The sequence below is a fragment of the Pituophis catenifer genome, unplaced genomic scaffold (genome assembly GCF_029215685.1).
Source record: "Pituophis catenifer annectens isolate HBS135680 unplaced genomic scaffold, rPitCat1.0.hap2 SCAF_1, whole genome shotgun sequence".
NCBI classification, from domain to species: Eukaryota; Metazoa; Chordata; class Lepidosauria; order Squamata; family Colubridae; genus Pituophis; species Pituophis catenifer.
In genome coordinates this window covers 134,104,793-134,123,630 of record NW_027256881.1, presented here as the reverse complement: position 1 = coordinate 134,123,630, position 18,838 = coordinate 134,104,793, and the positions used below count along the sequence as shown (strand labels likewise).

The 18,838-nt window shown below is 42.2% G+C and overlaps 1 protein-coding gene across 8 annotated transcripts in view; it reads left to right on the top strand.

Moving 5' to 3' along the window:
* The window catches only part of KIDINS220 (kinase D interacting substrate 220), an 82,428-nt gene that overhangs the window by 13,833 nt on the left and 49,757 nt on the right, over positions 1–18,838 (top strand). For all 8 annotated transcript variants that reach the window (XR_011599773.1, XM_070932974.1, XM_070932973.1 and 5 more), the window contains exons 2-9: positions 498–637; positions 2,485–2,583; positions 3,392–3,490; positions 15,576–15,674; positions 16,764–16,865; positions 17,252–17,350; positions 17,699–17,896; positions 18,015–18,113. Coding sequence is in view for 7 of the 8 variants with exons in the window: in XM_070932974.1 (XP_070789075.1) it covers positions 530–637; positions 2,485–2,583; positions 3,392–3,490; positions 15,576–15,674; positions 16,764–16,865; positions 17,252–17,350; positions 17,699–17,896; positions 18,015–18,113 (903 nt within the window). In the remaining variant the exon portion in view is untranslated. The remainder of the gene's footprint in view (positions 1–497; positions 638–2,484; positions 2,584–3,391; positions 3,491–15,575; positions 15,675–16,763; positions 16,866–17,251; positions 17,351–17,698; positions 17,897–18,014; positions 18,114–18,838) is intronic.

The window sequence follows — 18,838 nt, the reverse complement described above, 5'->3', positions numbered from 1 at the left end:
TTCAAATATTAACAGATGACCTCTATTGAATTGTCATATTTTGAGGAAGGCCTTAGTTGAACTTTTTTTTGAAATACATATTTCTTCTTTCTAAATGATCTCTTCTAGTGTATATTTTTGAGCTATGACAATCCAAAATACTGCAGTGCTGGTAAATACATGGTTAAAGGAAATATTTATACATTTGTCATCAGTTTCTTTATTACTGTCAGATGTAAAATAAAGCTGTGGTATAAAATAAGACATTTTAAAGATAATTTGCTATTGCTGTATCAAATTACCAAATAAAAGTTTGAAATGTGCAGAACATTTTGTTTGTAATTCATTTATTTTAATAATTTCTTTATTATGACACTAAAAGGCTGAGATCTTGAACATTATCTGTATACAGATGTAACTGAAATTGTTTTTTCTAGTGATAGGCATGAAGTCATTTTGTCATCTGCCTCTTTCAGTATGTTACTGACACGTTTAAATGGTTCCTTTTGTTTATGTAGATAACTGGCATTGTGGAACCTGACCACTAAGGATGGCTAATCTGATGTCTCAGAGTTTGGTCACTTACGTGGAAGAAGAAAATGTTCCTGCTTTGAAAGCATTTCTTGAGAAGTGCAAAGATGTGGATGAAAGGGATGAGGTATGATAAACTGTGAAGTGAATACTTTGAAAACTAGCAGAGCCTGTGGGAGCATGGCATATCTCTGATGTTCATTCTGTTCATCATTTCACAGCAATTAATTTGTAATCTTTAAATGTGGGATGTTGACATGGTCAGATTACTTTTTTGCTAGTCTGTAGCTTATCCCCTTTGCCAGTCTCTGCAGAGGCCGAGAACCTTTGGTGCCCTATGAAAGATAATTCTGCCACAAGACTAGTCTGGAATCTCCAAGAAGTCCTTCTATGTTAGTTAATCCTGGTCTGTTGCTTGGTTTACTGAGGAGTCAGTAAATAAACAATGAACAGGAACTTAGGGTGCTAGTGACTCACAGTTGCTCTTACTTGGATTTCATTTGGGAAGATTCATGTAAGACAGTTGGGATAACTTCCTGCAGTGAAATCAGGTTTATGTTTCAGCTTGTATGCTCTAAGAATATCTGCAGGATTCTCGATACTATGAACACTGGTAGTCTTCGACTTATAACCACAATTCTCACCAGAATTTCTGTTGTTAAGTGAGGCAATCATTAAATGAGACACACCCAACTTTATAACCTTTTCGCTGTGGTTAATGAATCACCACATTCAATAAGGGAGTCATTCATTTGGGGCAATCTACATATCTGCCTCCCAAAATATGAAGGGGATGGGATAGAAGTGAGGAAGAAGCCACCCTTGTGTTATGGAACAAGTGTGTCTGATTCCCTCACCTCTACACTTTAGAAAGAGACCACGATGTTTCATTACTTCCTTGGGTTTGAATACTTCTGTTGGCTTTCTTCTAGTTTTAGTTGATTTAATTTAATTTAATTTAATTAATTTAATTTAATTTAATTTAATTTAATTTAATTTAATTTAATTTAATTTAATTTAATTTAATTTAATTTAATTTAATTTAATTTAATTTAATTTAATTTAATTTAATTAATTTAATTTAATTTAATTTGATTTGATTATTTAATTAATGTTTTAATTTTAATTTAATAAATTATTTCTTTATTTTTGTTTGCTTGTACACTACTGTAAGCTATCCAGAGTCTCTTGATTTGATGGAATAGAAATTATGTATTTATGTTTTAAGGCTTTAATATAAAGGGATTGCAACTGTTTAATGTTTAAATTATGAAACATTTTTAACAAGAATTTTTACAATCAATAAATAGTTGCTGCTCTGTTCTATAAGATGAATTAGAATTTCAAAACCAAATCCTTGGATTCACAAATATGACCTTTTTACAAGATACTGTATTGCCTAAACTTGTTTCTGTTAATATTTTATTGAATCCGGATAACAAGACAGTCCTCACTTAATAATCATTTATTTGGCAAATGTTTGAAGTCATGATGGCACTGAAGAAAGTGATTTATGGCCTGTCTTCACACTTAATAACAGTTGTGATGTCCCTGCAGTCATATAATCACAATTTAGGCGCTCAACAACCATTGTGCAACATTGTGTGGTCATATGATCACCATTTGTGACCTTCCCAGCCAGCTTCCAACAAGCAAAATTGTGATGAACCCAGCAGGAGGCTGTAAGTCACAATTATCTGATTGCTTGCTTAACAGCCAAAACCAGGGCTGCTGGAACTGTCATTATAAGTGGTCATTTGATGTTTTGCTTAACTTTGCTTAGTGACAAAGTTGCTGGTCCCAATTAGGGTTATTAAATGAGGACTACCTGTTGTGTTTTTTTTTTTAGTACTGTTTTAGGAGATATGCTTCAGTGTCTAAGTAAACCTTGAATACTACATGGCTTTCTGCTATAAGAATTGTTAGATATCCTCTTAATTAGCTTTTTCCTGTATGCATTTTTTATGATTGCAGAATGGTCAGACTCCTTTAATGCTAGCTGCAGAGCAAGGCAATTTAGAAATTGTCCAAGAACTGATAAAGAAAGGCGCCAATTGTAACTTGGAAGATTCAGTAAGTACTAAGAAGCTTATCCTGCTTCATACTTTATCTCTCCTCCAGCACATTTAATTTGCTATCAGCCTGTATGTATCTTGAAATCAGACCTGCGAACACAAAATATATAACAGATAAAGACTGTGCCGTTCCATCCTATTGTTCATTGTTACAGTAATAAAGTACGATGTCATGCCTGTAATTCGTTCTTTGTTAAAGCTTAATAGTTTAAGGGAGTTAATTCAGCTAGAACAATCTTTTGATTGGTGGCTTCTGCCTGTCCTAATAGATTTGGCGAAGTGGGCAATGCTCTGGGCCCCTTCAGTGAGACAATGTCATCTGATGGGTCCTTGGAAGTGTGCCTTCTCTGTCACGGCACTGGCCTTAAGAAATATCCTTGTCTTGGAGATATGGATGGTTGCAACCCTGTTATTCTTGAGAAAAGTGGTGAGGACTTGGCTTTTTCCTCAGGCATTGTGGCCAAGTTACTAATGGAGCTGGCAGGCAGATAGATGAATGCGAGTTTTATCTTTTCTCTCTCTTTTTTTATTGATTTTATTGTAATTTCTTTGATTGTTGTGAGCTGTCCAGAACCGTTGATAATCAGGTGGTATACAAATTTAATAATCTATTATTATTAAGGCCTCAACCTTACTTTAAAAAAAAAGGTGTGTTGCATTTTTATTTTGTTTACAGCTAGCTGAAAGTTCTTTCTAGTACATGAGCAGCTATATAAATTTGTTTAATAAATGAAATAAATAAAAAAACCTGTTCTTAAGTACTTATAAAACTGTGACATTTTCCTTCTTTTATTGCCTTATTGTAGGATAACTGGACAGCTCTTATCTCTGCTTCTAAAGAGGGACATATTGCTATTGTATCAGAACTCTTAGCATGCAATGTGAATATAGAACATCGAGACATGGTATATTTTTTACTTTTATAATAACATCAAAAAGTTACTTTTCCAGTATCTTTATTTGTTTTTTTTTTTTAATAAAATAATCTTTATTAAATATTTACAATAAAATGAACACACAGTAATGATTGAAAAGCAATATAGGAAACGAAATATAGAAACACAGGACTAAAACGAAACAACAAACATGACTAACCGAGAGTTAAGCTCACTCTCCAATTAATATTAACTAATATCTTTTTTTAAAAAAAAAATTTATTGAATAAACAAATATATTACAATTCAACCTTTTCGGTTTGGCAACGTGTAGTCATACTATATGCTTATAAATATGGTAGCTAATAAGTTATATAGATAATTTACAATTAGAATCGTAAGATATTTATGAAATTAATATATTATAAGTCATAATATAATAGTACATAAGTTAAGTTAATAGTTAAGCGTTGTCCCCCTTAGTAATTAACTTTTGCATTTATTTCCCAACCACCTATACCACAAATCCCATACCGTATAAAACTCTGAATCTTCCTTCTCATTTAGTACATATGTTAATCTACACATTTCTGCGCATTCCAATATTTTGTTAACTATATGCTCCTCAGTTGGACAACTTTTCTCCTTCCAATGTTGTGCATAAGAGATTCTCGTAGCTGTAATGATGTGGATAATTAGATATTTCTTCTTCTTCCCATATGCTCGTTTCAGAACTCCCAGGAGGTAAATTTCTGGTATAAGGGCAATCTCCTCCTCTATTATTTCTTGGATCCATTTTTGTATCAATTTCCAGAATTTCCTCGCTTCAGGACACGTCCACCACATATGGTAGAAAGTACCTTGCCAATGACCGCATTTCCAACACTTAGGGTTTGCGTTTGGGTATATCTTTGCAATCCTAGATGGTGCTAGATGCCACCTATACAGCATTTTATACTGATTCTCCTTGTAAGTTACCGCTCTTGTCAGCTTCAGATTATTGTTCCACACTTCTTCTCAATCATCTAGATTTATTTTTGATCCGATGTTTCTCCCCCAAGCAATCATCTGGTCCTTGAGTATTTCCCCTTCAGTTCCTCTTTATATTGTGCACAGTCGGAAGGGTCACTGCCTCTAACGGAGACACCCACTTAGGAATCTGTGTGTAAACTTGCTTCTTCACCGATTTCCCAAACCCTTAATAAAATTCCTCTAATATAATGATTAGTAATGTTTGGATTGTTTGTCTTTCTGAGACCACAAGAAGGAATGCCATCCCCGCTGCAAATCATATCCTCCAATTGCCAAAATGCGCTTTCTTGAGAGGATCACCCAATCTTTTATCCAAACCAGGGATGAAGCTTGGTAATAAAGCTCCCACATAGGGAGCCCCAAGCCACCCCTTGTTTTGTGCTCTTGCAACATTTTTCTTTTTATACGGGGTTTTTTACTCTGCCAAATAAATTTACTTAGAATTTGGTCTAATTTCCTAAAAAAAATTTTATCCAATCTTGCAGGAGCCGTTTGGAATAAAAAGATCAATTTCGGTAAAACATGGGCTTTTATCGCGGCAATTCTACCCAAAAATGAGATCTGAATATACCGCCATCTCTCCACTTCATTCGTTGTGTCTATTAATAATTTGGAATAATTGAGCTCTTTGATAGAAGAACATCTATTTGTAAGCCAAATACCTAAATATTTAAAGTTTTTGACACAATTAATCCCCATAATACTTTGAATCTGTTCCTTTTGGGCACCTGACAAATTTTTTGTTAACATTTTGGTTTTATCCTTATTGATTTTTAATCCCGCTACCTCCCCGTATTCATCTAATTTAGTAAGTAATTTTGGTCCCGTAATAAGGGGATCTTCTAATATGAAAACCAAATCGTTGGCGAATGCTTGGAGTTTGTATTCTTCCCCTTTAACTTTTAAGCCCTTAATTTCCGAATCCTGCCTTAAGAACCACTGTCTTAAGAAGTGGTTCAAGTGTTAAAATAAAAACCAGCGGTGAAAGAGAGCATCCCTGTCTAGTACCTTTATAAATCTGTATCTCATCTGATAGTGATCCATTAAACAGTAGCCTTGCCGACTGTTTAGAATAGATGGCTTGAACTGCCCTTGTAAATTGAGACCCAAAACCCATCACTTCCAATTGTTGTATTATAAAATTCCAGTTGACTCTGTCAAAAGCCTTTTGGGCATCCAGAAAAATCATTACCATTGGTTTATCAGGGTGTGACTCATAGTATTCTAAGGCGTTCAATACTACCCTTACGTTATCTCTTAGGTGCCTATGAGGCAGGAAACCATTCTGGTCTTGGTGGATAAATTGGGACAGGAACACCCAGAGTGTCTCAACTAGTATTGTCGCAAAAATCTTGTAATCCACATTCAGGAGCGAGATTGGCCTATAATTCTGGATCAGAGTTTTATCTCTATTGGGTTTCGGGATTAGGGAAATGTAGGCTTCCGTCCAGGACTGGGGTATCTTAGAGTGTAATAAAACCTCATTAAATAGATCTTTAATGTACAAACTAAGTGAGTCAAAGACTCCTTTATAAAATTCACTAGGAATCCCATCCGGTCCCGGAGTCTTGCCATTGACTTGTTTCTTGATAGCTACTGCTATTTCCCCAACTGTAATTTCTGCATTTAAAATTTCTTTACAGTAATCCGGAATCATCTCCAATTGTAGATTCTGGAGATAATTCTTGAATTTATCTTCCTGATGGATTTCTTGGCTATATAAGGAGGTATAAAAATCTTGGGCCACATTTGCTTTGTGCTCTGTAGTACCTACCAAATTTCCGATAGAGTCCTGTAAAAATTCAATCTTTCTAGATTCTGCCTCTTTTCTTAATCTATATGACAACCACCGGCCCGGCTTATTAGCATGCTCAAATTGGTTTTGTCGACATTTCCGAATTTTATTCGCCAAATCGTTTTGATCTAGGATAGATAACTGATGCCTAATCAAGTCAATTTTCTCCTTAATCAAATTATTATGCGGATCTAAATGCATCTCTCCTTCAGCTTTCTCCAATTCAGTCATTAACTCAATCCGTTTGGCCTTCTCCTTTCTCCATTTGGTAGCTGTATATTTTATTACCAATCCCCTAACTACTGCTTTGACAGTATCCCAAATATTTTGAAGGGAAGTAACTTCTCTCTTGTTTTCGGTAAAAAAATGATCTAATTCTTTTTTAATCATATTTATAAATCCCTCATCTTTCATGATCTCAGCCGTCATAGACCATCTCGCTCTTCTAGTGGACCCCTTCCATTTTATTACCAGGGGATGGTGGTCTGCCCATATATTTGTCCCTATTTCAACCGAATTTATGCCTTCTTTCAAATCTGATGTTGACCAGACCATATCTATCCTAGACCACGATCTATGCCTGGGGGAGAAATATGTAAAGTGCTTTTGCATAGGATGGCAGTCTCGCCAGACGTCTCTTAACCCTATTTCTGTTCTTAGGTTATTCTCCATAGTGTAGAAATGGGAGGTGCCAGTCTGGGTTATTCCTCTGCTCTAGCTCTATGTCCTGAGTTGAAACTTCTGAAGATCCGCCTCCCTGGTGACGTCTCTTCAGTTTGTTTCAACTCAGCACTAGCTCATGGTTGCAACCTTAAGCTCCTGAGCTTTGAGTTGGATTCATTTAATTCTAATAATTCCCTGGACTTTGTTATTTTTTTGTTTTGTTTTGTTTTGTTTTTCTCTACTAATATATTATAGCTGTGACTGGCAGAATTTGCAGGTAGGCCAGGGGGAATCTCTCCGCTTTTGGATTGAGTGTGGGGGGGGTGGCTGTTGCTCTCCTCCCAACCTCCCCTACACCTTTAATGCTCTGAGGGGGCTATCCGGCTGGCTTTCGCCCTGGACCCTTAAAATCGCCTTTTCTGCCTACAGGAGGCTGCGTTGGAAGCCAGGGGACGCGCGCGCCGTTTCGGCTTGCCGCGGCGTCCCTTTCATCACCGCTGCTCAGCTGAGAGGCGCAGCGGCTTTTTTTGCTAATTTCTCGCCGTTTTGGGGCCGTTTGCAGTCGCGCCAGCCTATTTCAGCCTGGGCGCTGCTCTTTGGTGATTATCTGTGCCTGGCTGCATTGCTACGATCGGAAGGGCGGTGCCAGGCACTTTGAGCGGGGTGTAAGTCGCGGCGGCCTTCGTTCCCGCGCAAAATTTGGCGGCCATTTGCATGGGCGACCTTATCTCCCAGGCCTTTCTGGGCACAGAGCTGGTGATTACTGATTGGCTGAGGGCATCTGGACATTGACCAGCGCAGAGGCTGTATTTGTCTGCGGGCTTGCTTAGCGGCCTGACCTGCGATCCTTTGATCACCCCTGAAGACTGTCTTCTTTGAACTGTGGCTGTTGGAGGCGGCCATTTTGACTGCAACGGCAGCCATTTTGTCAGGCCAGTATAATTCTCTTCCCTCTCCGGTTGGGAAGACTTTGCCCTTATCTGTGGATTTCTGGAAGGACAACAGATTCTAGAATTATGGGGGACTCTGATAGGCAAGCTCCCTTTTCTGCTGAGGGTTCCTGGTCTCCCCCTCTTATCAGAGGCAGAGCTGCTTCCAGGCCTCGAATGGCCAGTGTTGCTGCAGCTAACAAAATCAGGGCCAAGGCCAGGGCTCGTTCAGGGCGTTCCAAGGCTGAGGAAAAGACTGCCCAAGTTAGACAACGTGCCTTGGACAGAGAATTTGCAAAGGCTGCTGCTATCAATGCATCTACAGAATCCTCTCACGCTTCTGTGTCTGCTCAACCTCTATCTGGTCAAGATGTGGAAACTGCAGTTTCTCAGCCTGGGCTTTCTTCTGTTGTGGCTGGGCCTTCTAGTCAGTGGTCTCCAGAGATGCAGTCGGAGCCTCAGCCGATCCCGGGGCCTTCTGGGTCCAGTAGACATCCTGAAGCTACTTTTACCCCAACTGCGGCTGGCCTTCGCCAGGGTGAGGGGGGGGAACCAGATGTTTCTTCCTCTATGAAAGCTTGGGTAGAGCAGGCAATTAGACAGGGCATCGCAGAAGGCATGCAGCTCCAATCGCAGGCTTTTGCTCAAATGTACGCTTTTAGATCTGAGGCTGAGACTCAGGGTTATGATTCCCCTGAGGACTACCAGGGACTGATTTCACCTTCCCCATCTGAATTAGCTGACTATGTAGAAGACTATCTGGAGGAAGGGGAGATATCAGATGGGGATCAGGTCCAACCACCTAGGCCTGCATTCAAAGGGTTATTTAATCCAGCCCTTTTGAAGCCCCTTCTCTCAAAGGCCAGGGCCACTGCTCGCTTGGGACCTGATCCAGCTCTCTCTGGTCCTGGGGGTGCTGGAGAGCAGGATGATTATCTTTTCACTGAGCAAGCTGTGGAGGCAGATACCATTCCTATCCCGGGGATGTTTCTGGACATGATTCGTAGGCAGTGGGCGGCCCCAGCTTTACCTTCCAGGGCCTCAGGTCTCGACAACCAGATGTTTACGGTTGATGCGGACATGATTAACTTGTTGGAGGTTCCCAAGGTAGACACTCCGGTGGCGGCTCTCACCTCTTCTTCTGTTTTACCACCTGATGCAGAGGACGCCTTGAAGGCTGAAGATAGGCGAGAGGAGACGGCACTTCGTCGTGCGCACCAGGCGGATGCCTGGGCTGTGAGAGCTTCTTCTGCTGCATCTTTTCTCACCAGGGCGTCGGTCAGATGGCTTCGTCAGCTGCAGGGCCATTTGGCGCCAGATGATGTTCGGGCCCACCAAGACATTTCAAAGATTTTGGCAGCGGCTGAATATACGGCGGATGCTACCTTGGCTGCTGCCAGGTTCTCGGCCAGGGCCATGGCTTCGGCTGTAACAGCTAGACGTATGCTTTGGCTACGTCATTGGCGAATGGACGGGAAGAACAAGTGGAAGTTGGCTTCCGCTCCCTTTGAAGGGGGGTTCCTTTTTGGCCGAGTATTAGATCCCTTACTCATAGAGACGAAGGATAAGAGAAAGATTCTCCCGTCCCAGAGCAGGCGAGCGGATTTCCGTCCGTTCCCTTACTATAGGCGGCCCTCCTTCCGCCAGGGGGGAGCTGGGCCAAGCTTTCCCCGTCAGCAACGGCCTTTCCATTTCTCTAGACCTAGTTACCAGACAGACAGTTCAGCCTTCCACCGTGGTCGCCAGCAGCCGCCCAACAAGCCCTTTAGGGGCTCTGGAGGCAGAGGGGTTAGGAGGGCTAAGTGACTGTCCGTCTCTGGCCCCTATTGGGGGCAGGCTCGGCCTGTTTGCGGACCGCTGGGACGACCTGACGACAGACAATTGGGTGAGGGAGACTGTAAGAGCAGGGCTCTCCCTCGAATTCCTTTCACCTCCTCCGAGGCGTTTCCTCCCTTGCCCCGTTTCTGGAGACCCGGTCAAACGGGGCCTCATGGAATCGGCTATCCAGCATTTGTTGGATATTCGGGCCATTCAGCCGGTTCCACGGGGGCAGAGGGGGCGGGGGTTCTATTCCAACCTTTTTATCATCCCAAAGGCCTCGGGGGGGTGGAGGGCAATTCTAAATTTAAAAGGTCTGAACGAGTTCATCGTTTACCGGAGGTTCAAAATGCATTCCCTGCATTCCATCTTAGCGGGAATCAGGGAAGGAGACTTCCTAGCCTCCATAGATTTGACCGAAGCATACCTCCATATTCCAATTCGACCGGAGCATCGTCAATACCTGAGGTTTTGCTATTCAGGCCGTCACTTCCAATATCTTGCCCTGCCGTTCGGGCTGGCCTCCGCCCCCCGGACGTTTACCAAGGTTCTCTCTGTTTTGGCGGCGTATCTCAGGTCTCTCCCCATCAGAATTCAATGTTATCTCGACGATTTGCTCCTACAGGCGTCCTCCCAGCAGCGAGCGGAACAGGACTTGGCCACTACCATTCAGGTATTGAGGGACCATGGGTTCTCGGTGAATCTGACAAAGTGCCATCTGGTTCCTTCCACGAGGTTAGTTCACCTAGGGGCCCTGATCGACACACAAGCGGGGCAGGTTTTCCTGTCCCCGGACAGACAGAACAGTATAAGGGCCCTGATTCATTCCCTTCAGGGGTCCCAGACGGTTCAGGTAGACCAGCTATCCCACCTGTTGGGGAAAATGATATCTTGTCTGAACATTGTTCCCTGGGCCAGGTTCCATGCGAGACCACTACAGTGGTTCTTGCTCCCCTTTCAGACGGCAGGAACGAGCTCGTCCAAGATCAGGGTTCAGGTTCCACTGCTGGTCCTACGTTCCCTGACCTGGTGGACGTCAGAGGCCATCCAGAAAGGGTGTCACTTCAGGGAACCCCACAGGGTGGTAGTAACGTCAGATGCCAGCCTGCTAGGCTGGGGGGGTCATTGCGGATCCCAGGTGGCCCAGGGCCGCTGGTCACACCTAGAGCTGTCCCATCAGATCAATTGGCTGGAGCTCCGAGCTGCCCGTCTATCTCTCCAGGCCTTTCTTCCACAGGTGAGGGGGCGGCACGTGCTTCTTCTCACAGACAATACAACGACAAAAGCCCATGTCAACAGGCAAGGGGGGACTCGTTCCCGGACTCTAATGCGAGAGGCGGAGGCCCTTTGTCTCTGGGCAGAGACTCACCTTTTGTCACTGACAGCGGACCACATCGCAGGGACGGACAACGTCGAGGCCGACTGGCTGAGCCGAGCCACTGTGGACCCCTCGGAGTGGAGGCTCCATCCTGGCCTGTTTGCGGAGATAGTCGACCGGTTCAGTCGCCCGGTGGTGGACCTCTTCGCCTCTCCGGCGAACTCACAACTTCCTCTTTTCTTCTCCCGATTTCCTGCCCCGGGAGCGGCGGGGGTGGACGCTCTGCGGACCCCGTGGCCCAAGGGCCTCCTATACGCTTTCCCTCCCCTTCCCCTGATCCCAGCCATCATTCGGAAGTTGTTGTTGGAGGGGGCGGAGATGGTATTAGTGGCCCCGCACTGGCCCAGACGGCCTTGGTTCGCCGACCTGGTCGATCTGTCGGTTGCCAGGCCCTGGCGGATTCCCCCGGACAGAGTCGTCCTCCACCAGGGTCCGGTGCAGCACCCGGAACCGCAGAGACTGCAGTTAGCCGTGTGGAGGTTGAGCGGGGGCTCCTGAGGAGGGAGAACTTTCCGGCCAGGGTCATCCAGACTATGCAGGCGGCCAGGCGGCCCTCCACCACTCGTATCTACGAGGTCACGTGGAACAAGTTTGCAGTGTGGTGTGCCTCCAGACATTTGAGTCCAACCTCAGCATCTGTGGTGGAGGTGCTCGAGTTCCTTCAGGACGGGTTGGACATGGGACTTTCCACTAACACTCTACGACGTCAGGTGGCTGCGCTAGGCACCGTACTGTCCTTTGGTAAATGGGGCTCCCTCGCTAACCATCCGAGGGTGAAGACTTTTCTGCGTGGAGCGACTAACTTAAAGCCTCCGCCTCTTCACCGTTATCCCACTTGGGACCTCTCTAAGGTTCTTCAGGCATTAACGAAGGCACCATTTGAACCGTTGAGGGAGGCTAGTCTTCGCCTCCTCTCGTGCAAAGTAGCTTTCCTTGTGGCCGTCACGTCTGCCCGACGGATTTCGGAGCTGGCGGCCTTATCGGTGCGGAAAGACCTGTGTATTTTTCACCCCAACAGGGTGGTCCTGCGGCTGGACCCTGCCTTTCTTCCTAAGGTCAACTCCTTGTTCCACCGAGCGCAGGAGTTGGTCTTGCCAGACTTCTGCCCTGGGCCTCGGCACGCCTTGGAGCAGACCTGGCACACCCTGGATGTCAGGAGGGCCCTCCGTATTTACATTTTTAGGACCGCTTCTTTCCGAAAGACGGAGGCACTCTTTGTCTCCTTTCAGCCGTCGACTCTTGGCCACAGGGTGACCTCTTCCACGGTGGGACGCTGGCTTCGGGCGTGTATCTCGTCTGCTTATGAGCTTCAAGCGCTCCCGGTGCCGCAAGGGATTACGGCCCACTCCACCCGCAGTGCTGCCACGACTGCGGCCTGGTCTACTCAGGCATCTGTAGAAGACATCTGTCGGGCGGCCACGTGGACTTCCCCCACTCCCTTCATCCGTCACTATAGACTTGACTCTTTCGCTTCGGCGGAGGCCGCCTTTGGGAGACGAGTACTGCAGCGGGTTCTTGAAGATCCGGGGTCGTCGGCCCAGGACAGCTCCCTCCCTTAGGGCTGGTCAGTCTTTGGTATATCCCAGACTGGCACCTCCCATTTCTACACTATGGAGAAGGGACGTTGGCTTACCGTGATACGTTCCTTCTCGTAGTGTAAAATGGGAGGTGCCAGCCCCACCCTGTCTGTGGCTGCCTGGACCGGCTCCCTTGGTGGAGCATGTTATTTCTGTCTTTCAGACTGCGTATCGTTCACTTTGGCTGCGTACCATTCACCTTGGCTTCGTTGGCACAAACTGAAGAGACGTCACCAGGGAGGCGGATCTTCAGAAGTTTCAACTCAGGACATAGAGCTAGAGCAGAGGAATAACCCAGACTGGCACCTCCCATTTTACACTACGAGAAGGAACGTATCACGGTAAGCCAACGTCCCTTCCATGTTTTGGGGAGTACCTTCCTATGCCCTTTTTTATATTTAGGAGGACCCCTTCCTGGATCATAATCAATTGAAGTATCAGCAATCATGTTGAAGTCACCTACTATGCATACATGCTCGTAATTTAATTCATTAATTTTCTTATGCAAACCTTTAAAGAAACCCATTTGATTAACATTAGGGGCATATATATTTACTAACAATACTATTTTTTGGCCAATACTAATCTCTAACACCAGTATCCCACCCTCTGTATCTGCATATACTTGACGTTTCACCAGGCTTCTCCGATCGTAAACGACAACTCCCCTTTTCTTCTGGTTGGCCAAGGATACATACAACTTCCCCAGTTTGGGATAAATTAAAATCTTAGAATGGTCTTTCCTTATATGGGCCTCCTGTAAACATATAATATCATAATTATCTTTTTGAAGTTTATCCCAGACCTTTTTCCTCTTAGTGGGAGCATTCAGGCCATTGATGTTAACGGAAAACAGGTGGAATACCTCATCCATACCTCTACTTACCTGCGTTCTTGAGTTTCTGGGATCTGGTCTCGATTTGGAAATTTGTTCCTCTTTCTTCTCCAGATTGGGCTGTGTCTTTGTCATGTCCAATATGCTCTGTGGCTGTTGTTTCCTGGGCTTCCTCTTCTTGGCTCTTACCTAGGTTACCACCTTCACTCTCTTGGTCACTAAAATTGATATAGGCCTCCGCGAAGTCCTGCGCTTCCTGTACGGATTCCAATCGTAACCTCTGCTCTTGCCAGGTAAACGTCAGGCCTTCCGGTAGAAGCCAACAATAACGTATCCCTTGTTTCCTCAGCCATGTTGTCAAAAAGTCATATTTCCTCCAAATGTCTCGTACTCTTCTCGGGAGCTGGGGCAATACTGTTAGTCGGTTATCTTTGTAGGTAAAAGCTTGGTCCCTCGTTTTCCGAAACACTTCATCCCTTAGTGCTGTTCTAGTAAATCGAACATGGATCTCTTTAGGGAGCTTGTTGCGCCGAGCATAACTGGTATATACTCGGTACACATCGTCAATATTTCTTGAAACTTCTGCAAAATCTCTTCCAGTAATTCCTGCAACGATCTCTCCCATTAGTACATCCAAGCGCTCACCTTTCTCTTCAGGGACATTCTGAAACCGTAAGAAGTAGCCAGATCTATCCATTTCGAGGAAGATAATCTCTTCCTCGATTTTTTTATTAGCCAAGGCTTGCCAGTGTTCGAGCCGCTCTATCCTACAGTCACCTTCTCGGTCTTTATCTCGGAAGCTTGAATCCGTTCCTCGTGATTAGTCAAAGTATTTTGGAACTCCTCAAACTTTGCATGAAACAACCTTGTCTCAGTAGTTAACATTTCGACATTCCTCTTCAGCTCTTCCAAGGTCTTTGACGTTGAATCTTGATTTTTAATCAACGTCTCCTGTATAGACCGGAGAATATCTTGCATCGATGCTTTTCCCGGAATAGCCACATCTTCAGATGATCTTCGTAGCGTCACAGAGGTGGTGACTGGAGATGAGGCTGAAGAGGTCGTGATTGCCTTCTTCTTCAAGGTAGTAGTCGTGGTAGCCATTTTGGATATTCCTAAAAAGTCTTTCTGGGCAATCATACAACACCAAATGGTTTCACCGCCTATTATCAAAATTCACTCTTGCTTCGCTATGTCCAAACCACACTAGGGGTAAATTTACTCACTAATTCCTACTGGCTATCTAATTCCTACTGGCTATCTAAAAGAAAATATCTTTATCTTTATTTATCAATATCTTCATTTGTTAATTTATATCCTGCACTCATGCAAATCTGCACCAGGCCTCCTTCCAAGCCTTCCCCCAACTCATGCACTAGCCCTTTCAGTGCATGTCGTGGCCTCTTCAACCCCACTTGTATGCTGTAATCACTTGAGAACGGCCTGTATACTATTTAGCTCCTTTTAATTCTGATGTTAGAACTGCATTTGGGTGTGTTATAAACAGTGTTGGGTGATTGTCTTTCTTGAAGTGTAATGCCAGAAGTTCATATAGATGTTTTACATAATAGAATGTATTTGCTAATTGAGTAAGAGAATTTCAAAGGAAATTTACAAGTGCACTGTCCAACAGTAACAGCTCAAAGAATAACCCCATCAGTAAGGTGATATCTATACTTTTTGCATTTCAATTTCCTTTGCCTTATTGTTGCATGTATTCCCTTTCTGTCTTGTTTATATCAGGGTGTGTAAAAAAAAGTCACACAGTATGTAGAAAGGTCAAGACTGAGGTTGATTGGGTAGAAGTGTTGTGTACATTGGCATGTCTATATGTGCAGCTGTATTTATATAGATATCATAAGTGAGGGTAATGCTCTGCTTCAGATGAAATGGATCCCAAATCTTACACAATAAGACATTTATTATTCTTTAAGATTCTTAGGACTTTGTTTTTGTTGCAACATAACACTTTTTATGTTCCTTTGGAAATGAATATATATTGGTGTCTTGAAGATAATTCATCAATTATGTAGCTTAGTCCTTTGTTTAATTGTAGGAATGCTATGATTTTCTGTTTTATGGTTTTAGGGTGGGTGGACAGCCCTTATGTGGGCATGCTACAAAGGCTCTACTGAAGTAGCTGAACTGCTTCTCGAAAGAGGAGCAAACCCAAACATCACTGGTATAGTAAGTTCATTTTTTCCCTTTTTGCAGTCAAACATTAACATTATATCAATTTGCATTTGGAATTATCTTGAATGATATTATTCAGATATTTATAGAACGTGAGATAGAAATTCTTCTGTTGGCTATTAGTCTAGCTGTACTAGCCATTTTTAGTTTGTGTAAAATTAATATTTCCTCATAAAAGACTATAGGTAGTTCTTGTTTAATGACTACAATTGGGACTGGCAACTCCCAATTAGACAAAGTGATTGCTAAGTGAAATTGCAATTGTGTTTATGATCTTGCTTCAGCTTTCCTTTGCTTTACAGGCCTACAGGCCTGTGAAGGTTGAAAATGTAAGGATAGGTCATAAAGTTCCTTTCTCCAGCGCGCTGCTTGGAGAATCGGTCATAAAGTTCCTTTTCCTCACCATTGTAAATATGAATGATTGCCAAATGAGGCAGTTGTTAACAAGGACTACCTGTAATGCTTTTAAAAATGTCTCACTGCACTTTAAAACAATAATTTTAACTTAACATGATACAACTAATTATCTGCAGAATTAATTCAACATAATAGAAATTATTACCAATAAAAGTGAATATTTATAGATGATGGTGTTAACTAGTCTAGAAATGTCTTCAAGAAAACAACCAAGCTCATAGAGCACTGAGGACCCCTCATAATAGAAATTCTCAACCATATAAAAAGGCACACTCAGCCATGTTTTGCTTCTTTCAACAACATTAAAAGTAATGTTGGTTAAGCAGAAGAGAATTTGCTTCCATGCTCCAGAGTTCTTGTTCCATGTAGATTAACTGTTTTTTGTAGCTGTGCTTGAAAAACTTGTACTAATTTGGTTCTGTCAATAGAGACAGAATATTGCTCTTTAATTGCTATTATTGATGAAAATATATTTCTGTACTTTTTTCCTAATATCAGTTATCATGATTAAGTGAACTTTTGTTAAGAAGAAATCACTTTGTTGTTCATTTTATTTCTAATATACTGGATTGAGTCAGACTCATACCTGATAACTGAAGTGAGCCTGAAAACTGAGGTGAGCCAATAACATTTTATTCTTACTGTTTTCAATTGTTTTTCTTTTAGCAATATAGTGTGTATCCGATAATTTGGGCAGCAGGTCGAGGCCATTCTCGAATAGTGCAACTATTACTGCAACATGGAGCTAAAGTCAACTGTTCTGACAAGGTAAACTTGAAAGCATTTGCTTAAGACTGGAACTCTATCATTCATCTATCTTATTATCTATCTATCTATCTGTCTTCTATTATCTATATATGTAGATTATATATAATATAGGTATATACTATCTCTATGCTAGAGGAGAATCAGATTTGTAGTTCTTTTAGCTTCCTATAAAAATTTTGGTGGTAATGAGATTGTATGCTGCATTTTTGCATCATGTAAAGATTTTAATCTTCCTCCTAAAATCCTGCTCTTAATAACAATGTCTCATCTCTGCCCACTCACCAGTTATATATAGTTCTTATATTTGCCATCTGTTTTTGAAGCAGCATTTAGCAATCAAACTATAGTTTATCAGAGGTATAAAATATGTATTTTTTTTCTACCAGTATGGTACTACATCATTGATCTGGGCAGCAAGAAAAGGACATCTGGACTGTGTAAAGTATTTGTTGCAGATGGGAGCAGATGTAGATCAGGAAGGAGCTGTGAGTATAACTTTTATTTTTTTAAAAAAATACTAGTTGCAATATATTTCTAATCAAAAGCAACATATTTATTAATTGTATTCAGTGTATAAATTCCCTCAGTTATCCAAGTGAATCTAGATATCATGCAACACCTCAGGGAAGTAAATGCCAAGAACTGAGTAGTGGAGGTTTGATGTCCATGTCAAACACAGGCTTCTTGTTATTATTGTCTTGTCAAAATAAAGCATTTGTAAAAAAAAAAAAAGTAATAGAAAAATATATGTTTACATTTGGTATTGAAGAAATGAATACATTAGAAGAAAATATACTGATTCATGTTAGCAAGTGTTTTTTATTCTCTCACAGAATTCTATGACTGCACTTATTGTAGCAGTAAAAGGTGGCTTTACAGATTCGGTGAAAGAAATCCTGAAAAGAAATCCAAATGTGAACTTAACAGATAAAGATGGAAATACAGCTTTGATGATTGCTTCAAAGGAGGGACACACAGAAATTGTGCAAGATCTCCTAGATGCAGGAACCTATGTGAATATTCCTGATCGAGTGAGTATGTGTTTACGTGGCATAAAAGTGTTGCCTTACTTGTGTGTACCATGACACTTTGAAAGCTAATTTGGGAATATCTGAAGTAGATAGTGACTCTGTTGTGTGCTAATTTCAGAGTGGAGATACCGTGCTGATTGGGGCTGTCAGAGGTGGTCATGTTGAAATTGTGAGAGCATTGCTTCATAAATATGCTGATATAGACATTAGAGGTCAGGTAAGTAATTCTCTGTTTAATGCTTCTGAATGTGGCATTTGGAGAACATAGAAGCATCCTTTGTAGATAGAAGACATATTATCAGATAATATTTATATTCTGGAAAAAATATTCATACCAAATTGTCAAGATTTGACTCTGGCAAGTATATTTCTTAAACTTTACTGCACATTGTTTCTACATTGGAATGAGGAATAGGTACTTTCATTTCTATCTACAGTGTACAGGTAGTACTCAACTTACAACCACTCGTTCAGTGACTGAAGCTACAGTGGCACTGAAAAAAATGACTTGATACTGATCCTCACACTAAGACGGTCACAGCACCCCCACTATCACATGATCAAAATGTGCTTGGCAACTGGCTTGTATTTATGATGGCTGTAGTGTCCCAGGGTAATATGATTACCTTTTGCTTTGTTCCCAGCTGGTTTCTGACAAGCAAAGTCAACTGGGTAAGCCAGATTTGTATAATGATCACATGGTTCACTTAACAGTTGCAATGATTCACTTAACAACTGTGGTAAAAAAAGGTCATAAAATTGGCCCCAACTGACTTAACTATCTTGCTTAGCAACAGAAATCATGGTCACAATTGTGATCATAACTTGAGGACTACCTGTAATTGTTTTGACACTTAGCTGTTATGAGCTACAGGTAGTCCTCGACTTAACAACAGTTCATTTAGTGATTGTTCAAAGTTACAATGGTATTGAAAAGTGACA